Below are 23170 nucleotides of genomic sequence, written 5' to 3'. Positions count from 1 at the left end.
TGATCAAGCCACCTCACCCCATTCAACACTCCCTCCCTTGGTAACCCCGCCGCTCCTTGATCAAGCCACCTCACCCCATTCAACACTCCCTCCCATGGTAACCCCGCCGCTCCTTGATCAAGCCACCTCACCCCATTCAACACTCCCTCCCTTGGTAACCCCACCGCTCCTTGATCAAGCCACCTCACCCCATTCAACACTCCCTCCCATGGTAACCCCGCCGCTCCTTGATCAAGCCACCTCACCCCATTCAACACTCCCTCCCTTGGTAACCCCACCGCTCCTTGATCAAGCCACCTCACCCCATTCAACACTCCCTCCCATGGTAACCCCGCCGCTCCTTGATCAAGCCACCTCACCCCATTCAACACTCCCTCCCATGGTAACCCCGCCGCTCCTTGATCAAGCCACCTCACCCCAATCAACACTCCCTCCCTTGGTAACCCCGCCGCTCCTTGATCAAGCCACCTCACCCCATTCAACACTCCCTCCCTTGGTAACCCCACCGCTCCTTGATCAAGCCACCTCACCCCAATCAACACTCCCTCCCTTGGTAACCCCGCCGCTCCTTGATCAAGCCACCTCACCCCATTCAACACTCCCTCCCTTGGTAACCCCGCCGCTCCTTGATCAAGCCACCTCACCCCATTCAACACTCCCTCCCTTGGTAACCCCACCGCTCCTTGATCAAGCCACCTCACCCCATTCAACACTCCCTCCCTTGGTAACCCCGCCGCTCCTTGATCAAGCCACCTCACCCCATTCAACACTCCCTCCCTTGGTAACCCCGCCGCTCCTTGATCAAGCCACCTCACCCCATTCAACACTCCCTCCCTTTTACCACATTTTCATGACCCTGTTTTCCAACATATTCTGTTCATAACCTCTGTAAGTTTACCCCCATTATAAGACCTGATTTTCCCTGGGTTTTGTAGGACTCAAAAGGAGGATTCCCCTACCTATGACCCTGTCTCCCCCTCAACCCCCCCCCCCCCCCCCCCAAAAAAAAACAAAAAAAACTGTTCCAGCTGCATAAAATTAGGTTCAAGAGAACTCCTTATATGTGACCTGTTTCATCCCATTAGGTTATTCAATCCTAAGAATATTTTACAGATTCAAACTTGCACAACCCCCAGCCTCCTTCCAGCCTGACATACTCAACATCCACCAAATTTTGAAAAAAGAGAAAAACAAGTCGCGTAAGGCGAAAATACAACATTTAGTCAAGTAGCTGTCGAACTCACAGAATGAAACTGAACGCAATGCAACGCAGCAAGACCGTATACTCGTAGCATCGTCAGTCCACCGCTCATGGCAAAGGCAGTGAAATTGACAAGAAGAGCGGGGTAGTAGTTACGCTGAGAAGGATAGCACGCTTTTCTGTACCTCTCTTCGTTTTAACTTTCTGAGCGTGTTTTCAATCCAAACATATCATATCTATATGTTTTTGGAATCAGGAACCGACAAGGAATAAGATGAAAGTATTTTTAAATTGATTTCGAAAATTTAATTTTGATAATAATTTTTATATATTTAATTTTCAGAGCTTGTTTTTAATCCAAATATAACATATTTATATGTTTTTGGAATCAGCAAATGACGGAGAATAAGTTGAACGTAAATTTGGATAGTTTCATAAAAATTTCTTTTTTTTTACAATTTTCAGATTTTTAATGACCAAAGTCATTAATTAAATTTTAAGCCACCAAGCTGAAATGCAATACTGAAGTCCGGGCTTCGTCGAACATTACTTGACCAAAATTTCAACCAATTTGGTTAAAAAATGAGGGCGTGACAGTGCCGCCTCAACTTTCACGAAAAGCCGGATATGACGTCATCAAAGACATTTATCAAAAAAATGAAAAAAACGTATGGGGATATCATACCCAGGAACTCTCATGTCAAATTTCATAAAGATCGGTCCAGTAGTTTGGTCTGAATCGCTCTACACGCACGCACGCACACACACACACACACACACACACACACACACACATACACCACGACCCTCGTCTCGATTCCCCCCTCTATGTTAAAACATTTAGTCATAACTTGACTAAATGTAAAAAGAAACAAGTCGCGTAAGGCGAAAATACAACATTCAGACATGAGACCAACAAATGTTCCAAAAGTAGGAAAGTAAGCCGGGGTCCAGAGGCCGCATAGGCCCCTGGTGGGGTCCAGGGGCAACGCCCCGTTAGGGGGTTCAGGGGGGCAGCCCCCTAGGCCTGACGGAAAATTAATGTTAAAATTATAAAGGCCATTTTGGGGCCTCTCCTGATAGCAAAAAATTAGATCATGCCTTTTTAAAAAGCTATAAAAATGACAAGAATAATATGTTTTTTAGCATTTTAAACAAAAGTGTAATTTATAACAATCACACACACACAAAACTTACTTGAAAACTTTCAGAACCAACACATTTTTTCCACCAAGTCCGTATTTCACCACGCAGTGGCCGTTGTCGCACCACGTGCACACGGCCTGACCGGGAATAGATATCTTGGCGATACTGTCGCCAATGAGCTAGCGCCTTTCTTTCTTGTTGATTATGACAGTCATTTCTTCTGACAGCCAGTTGGCTTTCCACTTGTTTTTCACACTTTGGTCGTCGATCGTAAGAGCTTCCACAGCCAACAAAACAATACGGAATCCAGACGCCATGATGCTACCTTTTTCACCTTCGGCGTTTGGAGATCGGCAGCCAATCAAAACAACCCGCAAACCGCCATCGGTGAATAATTAGGCCTAGGCGATAATCGTCGGATATCGACAGCCAATCAAACGCGACCCATGATACTGCGATGGGTTCACGCGAGTGCTGGGGTGCGAATGCACTGACTTCAGACGCAGACAGCTTCAGCTGAACGGTTCATACCACCACCACCCCCCCCCCTTTTTTCTCAACGAATTTGCATCGATCTCAAGAATGGTCTGTGAGCTAAGGAAAATATCGGAATTCCGATAAAATTCGGACCAGTCCCATGTCTGAACATTTAGTCAAGTAGCTGTCGAACTCACAGAATGAAACTGAACGCAATGCCATTTTTCAGCAAGACCGTATACTCGTAGCATCGTCAGTCCACTGCTCATGGCAAAGGCAGTGAAATTGACAAGAAGAGCGGGGTATTCGTTGCGCTAAGAATGATAGCACACTTTTCTGTACCTCTCTTTCTTTTAACTTTCTGAGCGTGTTTTTAATCCAAACATATCATATCAATATGTTTTTGGAATCAGGAACCGACAAGGAATAAGATGAAAGTGTTTTTAAATTGATTTCGACAATTTAATTTTGATAATAATTTTTATATATTTAATTTTCAGAGCTTGTTTTTAATCCAAATATAACATATTTATATGTTTTTGGAATCAGAAAATGATGGAGAATAAGATGAACGTAAATTTGGATCGTTTTATAAATTTTTATTTTTTTTTACAATTTTCAGATTTTTAATGACCAAAGTCATTAATTACTTTTTAAGCCACCAAGCTGAAATGCAATACCGAAGTCCGGGCTTCGTCGAAGATTACTTGACCAAAATTTCAACCAATTTGGTTGAAAAATGAGAGCGTGACAGTGCCGCCTCAACTTTCACGAAAAGCCGGATATGACGTCATAAGACATTTATCAAAAAAATGAAAAAAACGTCTGAGGATATCATACCCAGGAACTCTCATGTCAAATTTCATAAAGATCGGTCCAGTAGTTTAGTCTGAATCGCTCTACACACACACAGACACACACACACACACACACGCACGCACGCCCGCACATACACCACGACCCTCGTTTCGATTCCCCCTCTACGTTAAAACATTTAGTCAAAACTTGACTAAATGTAAAATGAATCATAATAATTACTCCTTTTTTGACCAATTTGAGTTTTGGCTAGCCCAGACAAAATATGTATACTCAGACAATTGCATGACCTCATTTCTGACACTATGACATCATAACATGTCATCACCAATAGTCTAGCCAAGACACTAAGCTGACCAAATCAAACAATGACATCAACACTTATTTTCTTGATAGTTCAGTGGATATTTCAAGGGTGAAAATCTTCACAATTCTTTTTTTTTTATACTGTGACTCTGAAATGTGATGAAAACAAGCCAAATTTTGGTCATGTCTGTTAATTATCAACACTTACAATTGTGTGAATTTTGGAGGCTTTTGCTCCCAAAATAACTAGGAAGATATAAACGTCAAATTTTTACGAACATGACACAGTTGTGACCCCAAAATGTACTGGGGGTAAACCAAACTAGGGTCATGTTGACATATTATCACACCCTACGAATTAACCTCAACGTTAATTTTTTATAAAACAAACATGACCCCGCTGTGACCCCAAAACTTGACGAGGGTCAACCAAACTGGGGTCATTTCGTGAGATAATCAAACCCTATAAGTGTGCAAAGTTTCAGAAGTCTTGCTTGAAAAACATCCGAGATAACCTCAACGTGAAGTTTTTTGTCCACGGACGGACGTCTGGCTGGCTGGCCAGCCATACAGACGGACACATATGAATCCTAATACTCACCAATTACTCAGGTGAGTCACAAACAGACAAGAGAACACATGTGTCATCAGTGCGTGTCACACACACACACATACACAGATTTAATCATTCTCCATCCAACTGTCGGCAAACAGTCACCTCACCAGCTACACACAAATCTCACATCAAAATCGCATTAAAACTCACACACAAAACATCACATCAAATCTCACACTAAACATCACATTGAAAGAGACCAACTGCAAACAGTCTTGCTCCATAAAACATAGCAAAAAACCCAATCGTACTTGAGTGATGTAAGCTGACATATCAATGCCATACAGAAAAAACAGGACCCAGCGAAAAACTGGCAATATGGGGATGCAAACAAACTATTTCAATGCAAAGTCAAACACTTGCTACAACTACTATACAACACAAACACACACAAAAAACAGAAATAAATAGTATACAAGCACAAGAACCAAACAAAAAATACAAACGTTTCTCAAAGTGGAGAATTGTACGATTACCCATGACAGCATTGCAGTAGAAAACACTCTTACCAGCAAACTCTCTCAAAATATGAAGCACACATAACACGTAAAATGTCATGATCAATCAACGTCGTCAGCAAATTCTGGCCTAACTCATTTAAGACAGCTTTTAATCAGACGGCCCAAACTGATTATTTTCATCAGAAGGCCAACACTGATTATTTTCAGCAGAAGGCCAACACTGATTATTTTCAGCAGAAGGCCCAAACTGATTATTTTCAGCAGAAGGCCCAAACTGATTATTTTCAGCAGAAGGCCCAAACTGATTATTTTCAGCAGAAGGCCCAAACTAATTATACTGATTATTTTCATCAGAAGGCCCAAACTAATTATTTTCATCAGAAGGCCCAAACTGATTATACTGATTATTTTCATCAGAAGGCCCAAACTGATTATTTTCAGCACAAGGCCCAAACTGATTATTTTCAGCACAAGGCCCAAACTGATTATTTTCAGCAGGAAATAGTGTTTATATTTGTACCTGCTATGGATAAAAAGAAAACAAGTCGCGTAAGGCGAAAATACAACATTTAGTCAAGTAGCTGTCGAACTCACAGAATGAAACTGAACGCAATGTAACGCAGCAAGACCGTATACTCGTAGCATCGTCAGTCCACCGCTCACGGCAAAGGCAGTGAAATTGACAAGAAGAGCGGGGTAGTAGTTGCGCTGAGAAGGATAGCACGCTTTTCTGTACCTCTCTTCGTTTTAACTTTCTGAGCGTGTTTTTAATTCAAACATATCATATCTATATGTTTTTGGAATCAAGAACCGACAAGGAATAAGATGAAAGTGTTTTTAAATTGATTTCGACAATTTAATTTTGATAATAATTTTTATATATTTAATTTTTAGAGCTTGTTTTTAATCCAAATATAACATATTTATATGTTTTTGGAATCAGCAAATGATGGAGAATAAGATGAATGTAAATTTTGATCGTTTTATAAAAAAAATATTTTTTTTACAATTTTCAGATTTTTAATGACCAAAGTCATTAATTAATTTTTAAGCCACCAAGCTGAAATGCAATACCGAAGTCCGGGCTTCGTCAAACATTACTTGACCAAAATTTCAACCAATTTGGTTGAAAAATGAGAGCGTGACAGTGCCGCCTCAACTTTCACGAAAAGCCGGATATGACGTCATCAAAGACATTTATCAAAAAAATGAAAAAAACGTCTGGGGATATCATACCCAGGAACTCTCATGTCAAATGTCATAAAGATCGGTCCAGTAGTTTAGTCTGCATCGCTCTACACACACACACAGACACACACAGACACACACAGACACACACGCACATACACCACGACCCTCGTCTCGATTCCCCCCTCTACGTTAAAACATTTAGTCATAACTTGACTAAATGTAAAAAGGGTTAAATAATGTAAACCATCGTATTTTTAGAGAATATTTTTCATTGACAATGATACACTTAGTCTAAAGCACTGATTGATGTCACGCACATTAACACTGAGTGACGTCACCCACATTAACACTGAATGATGTCACTCACATTAACACTGAATGATGTCACTCACATTAACATTGAATGATGTCACACACATTTACACTGAATGTCACTCGCATTAACACTGAATGATGTCATTCACATTAACACTGAATGTCACTCACATTAACACTGAATGATGTCACTCACATTAACACTGAATGATGTCACTCACATTAACACTGAATGTCACTCACATTAACACTGAATGTCACTCACATTAACACTGAATGATGTCACTCACATTAACACTGAATGTCACTCACATTAACACTGAATGATGTCACCCACATTAACACTGAATGTCACTCACATTAACACTGAATGATGTCACTCACATTAACACTGAATGTCACTCACATTAACACTGAATGATGTCACTCACAATCTCTTGCACTGCGCAGTCACACACTAACACTAACAGTCAAACTCTCTCTCTCTTAACGCTACCGCTAATCCTAACCTTTGTCACACTGTTAAAACGCTATCCTAACCCTAACCCTAGACACACTGTCAAAACACTATACTAACCCTAACCCAGATCTGTCACATTAACAGTCTCTCTTAACCTTAACAATAACCCTGGCATCAACCGTCCTGCCGATAACAAAGGGTACTGCTTATTATAATTTTAAGGTGCTGCCTAAAATAAGGGTACTGCCTAAAATAAGGGTACTGCCGATAATAAGGGTACTGTCGATAATAAGGGTACTGCTTTTTATAAAGGTACTACCTAAAATAAGGGTACTGCCTAAAATAAGGATACTGCCTAGTACTAGTGCTATTAGATAGGTACTGCCTAAAATAAGGGTACTGCCTATAATAAGGGTACTGCCTATAACAAGTGTGACACTTAGGGTTAACCTAACCCTAAAACTTGCCGTTCCAACAAAACTTGTATCCTACACAACTCGGACTGTTCTTTGCCACCATATTCCGAACCCAACAATACCATGTCACTGGAGTTGTTTCCCCTGATACTGTATGCAACATTACAATAGGACCCTTCCTCACACAATAACCTACACCCACATCACTATGGTTACTAGAGTTTCCACAGGCTCAGCTATGTTGTGCGAAAGGCAGGGGATTCATGCCCAGAGGATCACAACAAGGAGGTATGTGACCGGAAGCTTCAGAACAGTCGGTAGGAAGGGGGGTATTTGACGGGCAGCCAGTTTTCCTGATATCGGGCGCAGTGATGCCATCCCAGCTTGTTGTACGCCTGGCGGGAAGAAAAACATCAACTGTCAAAACCTAGACACACATAGAAAGATGAGACAAACATGCATCATTACCACAAAGACTTCATGCACGTACGCATGCACACACACACAGACATACACACACACAAACACACAAACAATACACACACACACACACACACACAAACACACAAACATACACACAAACGTACACACACACACACACACACACACACACACACACACACACACACACACACACACACACACACACACACACCTCAGCCAGTGTAGCATCAGCAGCCTTGTTGGCCTTCTCCTCGCCCTGTTTCAGCAGGAACTTGGCGGCCCGAGCGTAGTGCTTGCGAGCCATCGAGTACTTGACGCTGAATGGCAGCACCTGGGGGACACAATAGACCTTGACCTTCATACTACACAACACAACACAGTCCAATACTACACATCACAACACAACAGAACACACTACTACACAACACAACACAGTCCAATACTACACATCACAACACAACAGAACAATCACTACCTCTTTGCAGACGACACACAACTCCAACAAGCATGCAAGCCTACAGAAATCCAAGCGGTGACGCACACTCTCCAAAACTGCACTTCAGATATTAAATCATGGATGACAAACAATATGCTCAAGTTAAATGATGACAAGACTGAATTTCTTCTTTTCTCTGGAGCTTCCTGTTCGACCACTTCCCTTCCAGCCTCCATCACAGTAGGTTCTAGTGACATTTCTCTCTCTGATAGTGCTAGGAATCTTGGGTTCATCATGGACTCCCACCTCTCAATGAAACAACACATCAAAAAAGTCTGTCAGACATGTTACTTTGAGATCAGAAGAATAGGTTCCATAAGAAAATTTCTCACTGTTGATGCCACTAAAACTCTCGTTACATCCTGCATTCTGTCCAGATTAGATTACTGCAACTCCCTTCTCATAGGCTGCTCTGACTCCACTCTCCAACCCTTGCAAAAAGTACAACACTCTGCTGCACGTCTCATTTTCAGAGCACAGCATCGACAACCCTGCACTCCTCTCATGAAAGAACTTCACTGGCTTCCTGTATCTGAACGTATTAGGTATAAAGCTGCCTGCTTCTGCTACAATATCATCTCTGAATCGGCACCTGCCTATCTTTCTGAACTGGTCTCTCTCTACACTCCCTCTCGCACCCTTCGTTCTTCTGATGATGCTCGACTTCTCTGTCAAGGTCGCTTTAAACGCAAGGCTCATGGCTTCCGCACGTTTTCGTATTATGGACCTCAGTTATGGAATTCACTCCCCTTTCAATTACGTCACTCTCCATCCATTTCATCTTTTAAGTCCAATTTGAAAACTCACTTGTTCCAACAACACTACGGATAGTTCCTTAGTATAGAGTCTGGGGATGTGAGATGTGCATGATGTGTTGTTTGAATCTGACAGTGATTGTATGATTTTTGTATACATGTATTGTTGTCCCGCGCTTTGAACTTTTGATAAGGCGCTTTATAAATGCCCGTTATTATTATTATTATTATTATTACTACACAACACAACACAGTCCAATACTACACATCACAACACAACAGAACACACTACTACACAACACAACACAGTCCAATACTACACATCACAACACAACAGAACACACTACTACACAACACAACACAGTCCAATACTACACATCACAACACAACAGAACACACTACTACACAACACAACACAGTCCAATACTACACATCACAACACAACAGAACACACTACTACACAACACAACACAGTCCAATACTACACATCACAACACAACAGAACACACTACTACACAACACAACACAGTCCAATACTACACATCACAACACAACAGAACACACTACTACACAACACAACACAGTCCAATACTACACATCACAACACAACACACTACTACACAACACAACACAGTCCAATACTACACATCACAACACAACGCAACACACTACTACACAACACAACACAGTCCAATACTACACATCACAACACAACAGAACACACTACTACACAACACAACACAGTCCAATACTACACATCACAACACAACGCAACACACTACTACACAACACAACACAGTCCAATACTACACATCACAACACAACAGAACACACTACTACACAACACAACACAGTCCAATACTACACATCACAACACAACACAACACACTACTACACAACACAACACAGTCCAATACTACACATCACAACACAACAGAACACACTACTACACAACACAACACAGTCCAATACTACACATCACAACACAACACAACACAACACACTACTACACAACACAACACAGTACAATACTACACAACACTTTCTTTTCTTTATTTGGTGTTTAACGTCGTTTTCAACCATGAAGGTTATATCGCGATGGGAAAAGGGGGGAGATGGGATAGAGCCACTTGTCAATTGTTTCTTGTTCACAAAAGCACTAATCAAAAATTTGCTCCAGGGGCTTGCAACGTAGTACAATGTATTACCTTACTGGGAGAATGCAAGTTTCCAGTACAAAGGACTTAACATTTCTTACATACTGCTTGACTAAAATCTTTACAAAAATGGACTATATTCTATACAAGAAACACTTAACAAGGGTAACAAGTCGCGTAAGGCGAAAATACAACATTTAGTCAAGTAGCTGTCGAACTCACAGAATGAAACTAAACGCAATGCAACGCAGCAAGACCGTATACTCGTAACATCGTCAGTCCACCGCTCACGGCAAAGGCAGTGAAATTGACAAGAAGAGCGGGGTAGTAGTTGCGCTGAGAACGATAGCACGCTTTTCTGTACCTCTCTTCGTTTTAACTTTCTGAGCGTGTTTTCAATCCAAACATATCATATCTATATGTTTTTTGGAATCAGGAGCCGACAAGGAATAAGATGAAAGTGTTTTTAAATTGATTTCAAAAAAAAATATTTGATAATAATTTTTATATATTTAATTTTCAGAGCTTGTTGTTAATCCAAATATAACATATTTATATGTTTTTGGAATCAGCAAAGGATGGAGAACAAGATGAACGTAAATTTGGATCGTTTTATAAAAAAAATATTTTTTTTACAATTTTCAGATTTTTAATGACCAAAGTCATTAATTAATTTTTAAGCCACCACGCTGAAATGCAATACCGAAGTCCGGGCTTCGTCGAACAATACTTGACCAAAATTTCAACCAATTTGGTTGAAAAATGAGGGCGTGACAGTGCCGCCTCAACTTTCACGAAAAGCCGGATATGACGTCATCAAAGACATTTATCAAAAAAATGAAAAAAAACGTCTGAGGATATCATACCCAGAAACTCTCATGTCAAATTTCATAAAAATCGGTCCAGTAGTTTAGTCTGAATTGCTCTACACGCACGCACGCACGCACGCACACACACACACACACACACACACACACACACACACACACCACGACCCTCGTCTCGATTCCCCCCTCGATGTTAAAACATTTAGTCATAACTTGACTAAATGTAAAAAGAGAAACAGAATCTGTTAGTCGCCTCTTACGACATGCTGGGGAGCATCAGGTAAATTCTTCCCCCTAACCCGCGGGGGGTGCTACACAACACAACACAGTACAAAACTACACATCACAACACAACACAGAACAATACAACACAACACAGTACAATACTACACATCACAACACAACACAGAACAATACTACACAACACAGTACAACACTACACATCACAACACAACACATTACAATACTACACATCACAACACAGTACAATACTACACATCACAACACAGTACAATACTACACATCACAACACAACCCAGTACAATACTACACATCATAACACAACACAGTACAATACTACACATCGCAACACAACACAGTACAATACTACACATCACTACACATCACAACACAGTACAATACTACACATCACAACACAACACAGTACAATACTACACATCACAACACAACCCAGTACAATACTACACATCATAACACAACACAGTACAATACTACACATCGCAACACAACACAGTACAATACTACACATCACAACACAACACAACACTTTCTAGCTATAAAAGTGCTAACCCCAGTAAACCATCAAGTACTAAGCGCTCAACAGCTGTATCTGACGAGCATGACTGCATACAAAGTGCAGTTTAATAAATAATGTTCGGCCGTTTCATTTGGATCATGACTGCATACAAAGTGCAGTTTAATAAATAATGTTCGGCCGTTTCATTTGGATCATGACTGCATACAAAGTGCAGTTTAATAAATAATGTTCGGCCGTTTCATTTGGATCATGACTGCATACAAAGTGCAGTTTAATAAATAATGTTCGGCCGTTTCATTTGGATCACCGCAAACACACTGTGCTGTGTTATCTTTTAGATGGCGTTTACACAAGTCGGAATTAAGGTTACTAATATTTAAACGCATTCTGCAGTGTTGAACTTCTGTCTGTCGTTTTCCAAAATAAAAATAAGCTGGTACACTATGATCAGGACTTTGTAAATAATGCTTAAACTCGCTTAATAAATTTGTTGTTTTAATCACATCAGGCAAATTATTCCATAAAACTGTGGAGAATGGAATGAAGGATGTTCGGAATATGTCTGTCCTATGTGCTGGTACGAATCTTTCGAATGGTCGTCTTCTGTGGTAGGGATTTAGTGAAGAGACTAGTGGTGGCAAGAGGTTAATTAAATATTGTGGACATTTACCATGAACCATTTTGTGAAATAAAATTAATTTATGTCGTTTTCGGCGTTCCTTTAAACTACAAAAACCACTTTCTTTGTAAATCTTATCATGGCTTGTTCCCCGCACACCGCCAATTATAACACGTAATGCTTCAAGATGTAATTTTTCAAGTGTTTTTGACAATTCTTCGGTACAATTGTCCCATAACACATCAGCGTAATCAAAATGTGGCAGAATAAAAGATTTATACATTATTTCCAAACTATTTCTGCATAACTTATAATATCTTAAACAGTTAATCAACAAAGTGGTCTTTTTCACAATATTTCTAATTTGAGCGCCTGTAATGATATCCATGGTACCTGTGAAACACCAGGAATCCAGTACCTCTGAGCTATAGCGGATACTGTTATATTGTGCTTACTGAGAGTATCGTCCCTTTCCTTATGGCTGTACTTCCTGCAAGATGGATACCTCAATACAATGTTGAAACTGAACTACTTCTCCTGAGTGTGCAGTGAGCGTGAGTGAATGACACATAAAACAACATGAACAGTAAACATCTTCTCCTGAGTGTGCAGTGAGCGTGAGTGAATGACACATAAAACAACACGAACAGTAAACATCTTCTCCTGAGTCTGCAGTGAGCGTGAGTGAATGACACATAAAACAACACGAACAGTAAACATCTTCTCCTGAGTCTGCAGTGAGCGTGAGTGAATGACACATAAAACAACATGAACAGTAAACATCTTCTCCTGAGTCTGCAGTGAGCGTGAGTGAATGACACATAAAACAACATGAACAGTAAACATCTTCTCCTGAGTCTGCAGTGAGCGTGAGTGAATGACACATAAAACAACACGAACAGTAAACATCTTCTCCTGAGTCTGCAGTGAGCGTGAGTGAATGACACATAAAACAACATGAACAGTAAACATCTTCTCCTGAGTCTGCAGTGAGCGTGAGTGAATGACACATAAAACAACACGAACAGTAAACATCTTCTCCTGAGTGTGCAGTGAGCGTGAGTGAATGACACATAAAACAACATGAACAGTAAACATCTTCTCCTGAGTGTGCAGTGAGCGTGAGTGAATGACACATAAAACAACATGAACAGTAAACATCTTCTCCTGAGTGTGCAGTGAGCGTGAGTGAATGACACATAAAACAACATGAACAGTAAACATCACAGCGTCCCATTTACAATCGTTTTGCCAAAAAATGCCAAGATGCTTGTGTTCTGGTATGTCTTCCAGGAGATTTCCATTTAAAAATAGAGGGTCATTTTGGTTTAAATCACGTTTTATATTCAGCAGTTTAGTTTTGGTTTCATTAAATGTAACTTTCCAACGTGCTGCCCAACTACTAATTTTTATCAAGGTCTGAATTAGGAATTTCGGAACGTCGTATCGGGTCATTTAATGCAAGTGACAAACTAGTATCATCAGCAAACAATTTGATAACAGACTCAATATCATTTATATAAATCAAAAATAACAAGGAGGTCAACATTCTTGTCAAACTTGGGTTCTGTCCTCAATGGAATGTTTCAATAAACAATCCTTTTTTGGTTTTAATTCTTTTGAGCGGTCAATCTGTCGTGTTGTACTGACCTTAGCGTCCGTCAGGTCGGCAAACTTCTGCAGCTCGATCAGAGTGTTGTCAAGGTCGTTCATGGTGATCTCTGGGCGACTGCACGTGACGCTCTCTCCAGACGCCGGCGTCTCTAACACTTCTGTATTCAGCACCTCGGCCTGTGCACACCCTTGCTTGACCAGCGCCTCCACCAGCCAGCCACGCTGCTTGTCCATCTCACTGTGACACACAACACATCACTGTGACACACAACACACCACAGTGTATCACACACCACTGTGACACACAACACATCACACTGTCACACACAACACACCACTGTGACACACAACACACCACACTGTGACACACAACACATCACACTGTCACACACAACACACCACTGTGACACACAACACATCACACTGTCACACACAACACATCACTGTGACACATAACACATCACACTGTGACACACAACACATCACCGTGACACACAACACATCACACTGTCACACACAACACACCACTGTGACACACAACACATCACACTGTGACACACAACACATCACTGTGACACATAACACATCACACTGTGACACACAACACATCACTGTGACACACAACACATCACTGTGACACACAACACATCACTGTGACACACAACACATCACACTGTGACACACAACACATCACACTGTGACACACAACACATCACTGTGACACACAACACATCACTGTGACACATAACACATCACACTGTGACACACAACACATCACTGTGACACACAACACATCACTGTGACACATAACACATCACACTGTGACACACAACACATCACTGTGACACACAACACATCACTGTGACACACAAGACATCACTGTGACACACAACACATCACATTGTGACACACAACACATCACACTGTGACACACAACACATCACTGTGACACACAACACATCACTGTGACACATAACACATCACACTGTGACACACAACACATCACTGTGACACACAACACATCACTGTGACACACAAGACATCACTGTGACACACAACACATCACACTGTGACACACAACACATCACACTGTGACACACAACACATCACTGTGACACACAACACACCACTGTGACACACAACACATCACTGTGACACACAACACATCACACTGTGACACACAACACACCACTGTTTATCACACAAGACACATCACTGTTTATGAATGAAATCTTGTGAAAATGATGACAAACATGTGTCATCATCATTATCAATCCTTTGTCTGGGACAGTGGTACGGGGAGGTGGGGGGGGGGGGGGGGGGGGGAAGAGGGGGGGGGGGGGGGACATGAGGGCTAAGGAGGCAGAGACCCTTCTCCAGGCATTTCTATCGGGGGCTGTCGCCAGTAGGTCAATGAAGCTCAGCTGTGTCCATTCCTTGACGTTGTCGGACCAAAACATGTGTATCACACCCCATATCACTGTGTATCATGCCACACCACACATGACTGATAGAAATAAAGATCAATATTGCTATTTCATATGTTACGTGGATTTCCATTGGTCAATTGGGCAAAACTGAGCTCATTGTAAAAGTGATATCAACTACAACTGATATCGACGACCTCTTTATTGCTTCCCCACTTCCAAAACAAAAACACCTAAATTTAAAAACAAACAAATATATATGAAAATGTAATGATCCCAGAATTTTGTTGAGCAAGTGACTAAAGACTTTTTGAAAGAAAAGACATTTTTAAATACTGAAAAGTACAAGAAAAGAGTGAACAAAAAGAAATAATAATCAGAGGGAGGGATATGGAACAGCCAAAACTGAGACAAATACTTTTGTAATTTCTTTACAGTAAATACAAAATGTCCAGAGAATTAGCAATATATCTAACATTGACTGACTGTGTGCTGATATCTTCTGCTATTGGTCTGTTTCGACAGTGATATCAAAATCTCGACCTCCTGTCTCGATTTTGATATCACTGTCTCAACAGACCATTGCAGAAGATATCATCACACAGTCCGTCAATATTGGGTACTGTTCTGTGTATCATACAACATTAATGTGAGATATTACCTGCTATTCAGACTTGGTCGTGTGACAGAGTTTTCTTCCACACAAGATTGCGTTGATTGTCTAACGAAGCAGTCAGGCTGAGTTAGACATCAACTAATCGAGTGTGGAAGAAAACTCTGTCACACGACCAAGTCTGAATAGCATTTATGTCTCACAGCTTCAACAGAGGAGAGAACAAACACGTTTTGTGTACTCAAGCTAAAATCCATGAGTTCGATTGTTTTCTGAATCTAGATCTGCCGTGCACAAACATTCAACACAAGCAAATTCCCAAGGCAAGTGACTCTCATACTTTGTCTAGCGACAAGAGTAGTTCCGCTTTCAAATTTCTTTTCACTCAGTTTCTTCGACAAGTGACTGCAATCCGACGGTCAGTTTTCAACAATATTTCATTTTATAAACAGATCACACGCAACCAAATGCACACATCTCATCAATTTAAACAACATAGAGCAGTTCCATACACTATTTTGCCCCAGAAAACTGAACTTCATACAGTTTTTAACGCTTGAACACGGGTGCAAAAGTTCGTCTGCTAGTCCCATTCGGCGAAAGAACATATCCTAAGCGATATCAAAACATGAACAGAACACACAATATCTGCCTTTACCGCCACAGCAGAATAACAGCATATCTGTGTACTTGATTTTAGTCCAAAACAGGGAAACTGACAAAAAGTGTTTATAACACAATGGAATGATTTGCACGGAACTATACAACCGCGCATTAATCAATCGCCTGCGCAGGTTGACTGGTTGAGTCAGAATAGGATTCGATCAAAATTTCGCACAAAAACTCCTATTTTCTTTGAATAACTCAAAAAAAGGAGGAATAAGGAGGTTACATACCTTGTCTCAGTAAAAATTAAAAATAATGGTCTCTGTCACAAAGATGTGAGTAAGGTATTTGGAGATAAGTTGGGCTTTGTAAACACGTCGTGATTTTAACCTCCCTAAAGATTGGATTGTTGATGCGTAGACAGGTTAGAAGCGATAGCACGGGTGTCGTGTGATTCACGAGGAAATAGCCCTTGTTTAACAGAATTGTGTTTACGAGTTTGAAAGATATAGCTGGTTTGAGACTGAGAGAGTCACAGCGAATCAAACTAAGCAACCAAGGAGGTTGGTTTGCGCTTGTCGTCTTGTTCTGGGAACAACAACTCCTTCTTGAGACGGGTCTCTTAAAGGCTGCCATATTCGTAGCGTTCATTAATTAATTCATATTGTTTACATGTGCCAATAATGTTATAAAACTGTACCTAAGGGGATATAATAAGCATTGGCTGTAGCTTTCGAACACAGAAAAAATTATTTCAGTGTGAACTGTGCGTTCGTGAGTGGTGATTAGTATTTCTGTATTGATGTGAAGAATTGTATTATTTCTGAGAAAATAATAAGTCTGTATCCTCCCAAATTCTGTGTGTGAAGTGTGTAGTGCGAAGAGTGAAAGAGTCAGTTTAACTAGATAGGGCAGAGCACGTAGTGATAGAAAATAATAAGTCTGTATCCTCCCAGATTCTGTGTGTAAAGTGTGTAGTGCGAAGAGTGAAAGAGTCAGTTTAACTAGATAGGGCAGAGCACGTAGTCATAGAAAATAACTTCTTTATTCGCATATTCCACTTCATGACAGTCTCAGTTCGCGGTCATGAAAAAGCTTCGACCATTATTTTTGATAATCAGTGAGACTCGGCATGTAACCTCTACATCTTGCACACGTTTGCTTTAGTAGCGGCAAAGAAGGAAAGCGTGTGACATACATGTGACTGCCAGACACACCCCTGTTTGCTTTAGTAGCGGCAAAGAAGGAAAGCGTGTGACATACATGTGACTGCCAGACACACCCCTGTTTGCTTTAGTAGCGGCAAAGAAGGAAAGCGTGTGACATACATGTGACTGCCAGACACACCCCTGTTTGCTTTAGTAGCGGCAAAGAAGGAAAGCGTGTGACATACATGTGACTGCCAGACACACCCCTGTTTGCTTTAGTAGCGGCAAAGAAGGAAAGCGTGTGACATACATGTGACTGCCAGACACACCCCTGTTTGCTTTAGTAGCGGCAAAGAAGGAAAGCGTGTGACATACATGTGACTGCCAGACACACCCCTGTTTGCTTTAGTAGCGGCAAAGAAGGAAAGCGTGTGACATACATGTGACTGCCAGACACACCCCTGTTTGCTTTAGTAGCGGCAAAGAAGGAAAGCGTGTGACATACATGTGACTGCCAGACACACCCCTGTTTGCTTTAGTAGCGGCAAAGAAGGAAAGCGTGTGACATACATGTGACTGCCAGACACACCCCTGTTTGCTTTAGTAGCGGCAAAGAAGGAAAGCGTGTGACATACATGTGACTGCCAGACACACCCCTGTTTGCTTTAGTAGCGGCAAAGAAGGAAAGCGTGTGACATACATGTGACTGCCAGACACACCCCTGTTTGTTATCTCTATCACCAGTTTTCCTTCATTATAACATGGTTAACAACAAAAACAATGTTTACATGTGACAAATTCAAGAAGTTAGACTCAGTGGGTTTGAGCTTCAGGTGAAACGTGGATTGTCAAAGTAAAGGCCAATTAGGCTGTTTGTTTCATACGTGGAACTATCGCGGTTTCAAAAGACAACGGTTGTAAACATTCAGGGACGACTCATGGTAAATTTGCAATTGACCTGTGCAATCTCCTTCTGTTACATCTTAAGCAACATTGGCGTCAGTTAATCAATAAAGATGAACCAGAACCTGTTCCCCTCCGACAACTAACAACTGAACATCTTAAAGTGTCATTACATCAAGGGTTCGTGTAACTAACGGTGCGGTGATGATCTTTACCTTTTGATGGTAGCAGCGTCAGACCGTTGGTCGGACTTGATGCCGAAGTAAACCAGCAGCTCGTTGACATCGACCTTGGACACCACCTGCTGAGTCAAGGTCAGGATCTCTGGCAGACACTTCTGTCTCGTCTGTACAATACACATCATGCTTCTTTAAGTTCTGACAGTTACAGTCAGAATCTCACAATACACATCATGCTTCTTTAAGTTCTGACAGTTACAGTCAGGATCTCACAATACACATCATGCTTCTTTAAGTTCTGACAGTTACAGTCAGGACCTCTGACACTTCTGTCTGGACTGCACAATAAGACACCGTGAGAAACTGTGACACACTGTGACTCACCATGACTCACCATGACTCACCATGACTCACCATGACACAGCTGACACACCAAGACACACCGTGACACACCATGACTCACCATGACACAGCTGACACACCATGACTCACCAAGACACAGCTGACACACCATGACTCACCATGACACAGCTGACACACCATGACTCACCATGACACAGCTGACACACCATGACTCACCAAGACACACCGTGACACACCATGACTCACCATGACACACCAAGACACACCGTGACACACCATGACTCACCGTGACATACCATGACACACCGTGACTCACCATGACACAGCTGACACACCATGACACAGCTGACACAGCTGACACACCAAGACACACCGTGACACACCATGACACACCGTGACACACCAAGACACACCGTGACACACCATGACTCACCGTGACACACCATGACACGCTGTGACTCACCATGACACAGCTGACACACCAAGACACACCGTGACTCACCATGACTCACCATGACACACCGTGACTCACCATGACACAGCTGACACACCAAGACACACCGTGACACACCATGACTCACCATGACACAGCTGACACACCAAGACACACCATGACTCACCATGACACAGCTGACACACCGTGACTCACCATGACACAGCTGACACACCAAGACACACCGTGACTCACCGTGACACACCACGACACACCGTGACACACCACGACACAGCTGACACACCAAGACACACCATGACACACCAAGACACACCGTGACACACCATGACACAAAACACACCGTGACACACCATGACTCACCGTGACACACCATGACACACCGTGACTCACCATGACACAGCTGACACACCATGACACAGCTGACACACCAAGACACACCGTGACACACCATGACACACTGTGACACAGCTGACACACCAAGACACAGCTGACACACCATGACTCACCGTGACACACCATGACACACCGTGACTCACCATGACACAGCTGACACACCAAGACACACCGTGACTCACCATGACACACCGTGACTCACCATGACACAGCTGGCACACCAAGACACACCATGACTCACCATGACACAGCTGACACACCAAGACACACCGTGACACACCATGACACACCGTGACACACCAAGACACACCGTGACACACCATGACTCACCGTGACACACCATGACACACCGTGACACACCATGACACACCGTGACTCACCGTGACACACCACGACACAGCTGACACACCAAGACACACCATGACACACCGTGACACACCATGACACACCAAGACACACCGTGACACACCATGACACACCATGACTCACCGTGACACACCAAGACACACCATGACACACCATGACTCACCGTGACACACCATGACACAGCTTTTTTTGTTTGTTTGTTTGCTTAACGCCCAGCCGACCACGAAGGGCCATATCAGGGCGGTGCTGCTTTGACATATAACGTGCGCCACACACAAGACAGAAGTCGCAGCACAGGCTTCCTGTCTCACCCTGTCACATTATTCTGACACAGGACCAACCAGTCCTACCACTAACCCCATAATGCCAGACGCCAGGCGGAGCAGCCACTAGATTGCCAATTTTAAAGTCTTAGGTATGACCCGGCCGGGGTTCGAACCCACGATCTCCCAATCACGGGGCGGACGCCTTACCACTAGGCCAACCGTGCCGGTTCATGACACAGCTGACACACCGTGACATACCATGACTCCCTGTGAGTCACCTAGTCAGTGTCCAGTACTTGTAGACGGGCCAGCAACAAGGGGATGTGGTCTGCGTGTTCCCGTTTCACTTCATCGTACACTGACACACCATGACACACTGTGACTCACCTTGTCAGTGTCCAGTACTGGTAGATGGGCCAGCAACAGGGGGATGTGGTCTGCGTGTTCCCGTTTCACTTCATCGTACACTGACACACCATGACACACCATGACACACTGTGACTCACCTTGTCAGTGTCCAGTACCTGTAGACGGGCCAGCAACAGGGGGATGTGGTCTGCGTGTTCCTGTTTCACTTCATCATACACCGCACTCTCCACCGGCAGTCTGCACACAAGGTGAAGGTTATTTGTCATTCGCACATGGTGAAGGTTATTTGTCATTCACACACAGTGAAGGTTATTTGTCATTCGCACACGGTGAAGGTTATTTGTCATTCACACACGGTGAAGGTTATTTGTCATTCACACACGGTGAAGGTTATTTGTCATTCACACACGGTGAAGGTTATTTGTCATTCACACACAGTGAAGGTTATTTGTCATTCACACAAGGTGAAGGTTATTTGTCATTCACACACGGTGAAGGTTATTTGTCATTCACACAGGGTGAAGGTTATTTGTCATTCGCATTTCATTGACTCCTGTTATTGTTAAGGACAGTGACTCTACCCTGACTATGTAACACATCAGCCATTGACTCTACCCTGACTATGTAACACATCAGCCATTGACTCTACCCTGACTATGTAACACATCAGCCATTGACTCTACCCTGACTATGTAACACATCAGCCATTGACTACCCTGACTATGTAACACATCAGCCATTGACTACCCTGACTATGTAACATATCAGCCGTTGACTCTACCCCGACTATGTAACACATCAGCCATTGACTACCCTGATTATGTAACACATCAGCCATTGACTACCCTGACTATGTAACACATCCGCCATTGACTCTTCCCTGACTATGTAACACATCAGCCATTGACTCTACCCTGACAATGTAACACATCAGCCATTGACTCTACCCTGACTATGTAACACATCAGCCATTGACTACCCTGATTATGTAACACATCAGCAATTGACTACCCTGATTATGTAACACATCAGCCATTGACTCTACCCTGACTGTAACACATCAGCCATTGACTACCCTGACTATGTAACACATCAGCCGTTGACTCTACCCTGACTATGTAACACATCAGCCATTGACTACCCTGATTATGTAACACATCAGCCATTGACTACCCTGACTATGTAACACATCCGCCATTGACTCTTCCCTGACTATGTAACACATCAGCCATTGACTCTACCCTGACAATGTAACACATCAGCCATTGACTCTACCCTGACTATGTAACACATCAGCCATTGACTACCCTGATTATGTAACACATCAGCAATTGACTACCCTGATTATGTAACACATCAGCCATTGACTCTACCCTGACTGTAACACATCAGCCATTGACTCTACCCTGACTATGTAACAACACATCAGCCATTGACTCTACCCTGACTATGTAACACATCAGCCTTTGACTACCCTGACTATGTAACACATCCACCATTGACTCTACCCTGACTATGTAACACATCAGCCATTGACTACCCTGACTATGTAACACATCAGTCATTGACTCTACCCTGACTATGTAACACATCAGCCATTGACTCTACCCTGACTATGTAACACATCAACCATTGACTACCCTGACTATGTAACACATCAGCCATTGACTCTACCCTGACTATGTAACACATCAGCCATTGACTCTACCCTGACGATGTAACAACACATCAGCCATTGACTCTACTCTGACTATGTAACAACACATCAGCCATTGACTCTACCCTGACTATGTAACAACACATCGACCATTGACTACCCTGACTATGTAACACATCAGCCATTGACTCTACCCTGACTATGTAACAACACATCAACCATTGACTCTACCCTGACTATGTAACAACACATCAACCATTGACTACCCTGACTATGTAACACATCAGCCATTGACTCTACCCTGACTATGTAACACATCAGCCATTGACTC

At 42.3% G+C, this 23170-nt stretch overlaps 1 protein-coding gene across 1 annotated transcript in view; it reads right to left on the bottom strand.

Moving 5' to 3' along the window:
- Positions 1–4590: 4590 nt before the first annotated feature.
- The window catches only part of LOC138945831 (tripeptidyl-peptidase 2-like), a 130976-nt gene continuing 112396 nt past the window's right edge, over positions 4591–23170 (bottom strand). The window contains exons 25-29 of the mRNA XM_070317343.1: positions 21320–21419; positions 19008–19138; positions 14132–14333; positions 8061–8180; positions 4591–7800 (exon numbers count right to left, since the gene is read on the bottom strand). Of these exons, the coding sequence (XP_070173444.1) occupies positions 7711–7800; positions 8061–8180; positions 14132–14333; positions 19008–19138; positions 21320–21419 (643 nt within the window). The 3' untranslated portion in view covers positions 4591–7710. The remainder of the gene's footprint in view (positions 7801–8060; positions 8181–14131; positions 14334–19007; positions 19139–21319; positions 21420–23170) is intronic.

Source organism: Littorina saxatilis, linkage group LG13 (assembly GCF_037325665.1).
Source record: "Littorina saxatilis isolate snail1 linkage group LG13, US_GU_Lsax_2.0, whole genome shotgun sequence".
Lineage (NCBI taxonomy): Eukaryota > Metazoa > Mollusca > Gastropoda > Littorinimorpha > Littorinidae > Littorina > Littorina saxatilis.
Note: the sequence above shows the minus strand (reverse complement) of the source record. Positions and strands in the feature narration are given on the sequence as shown.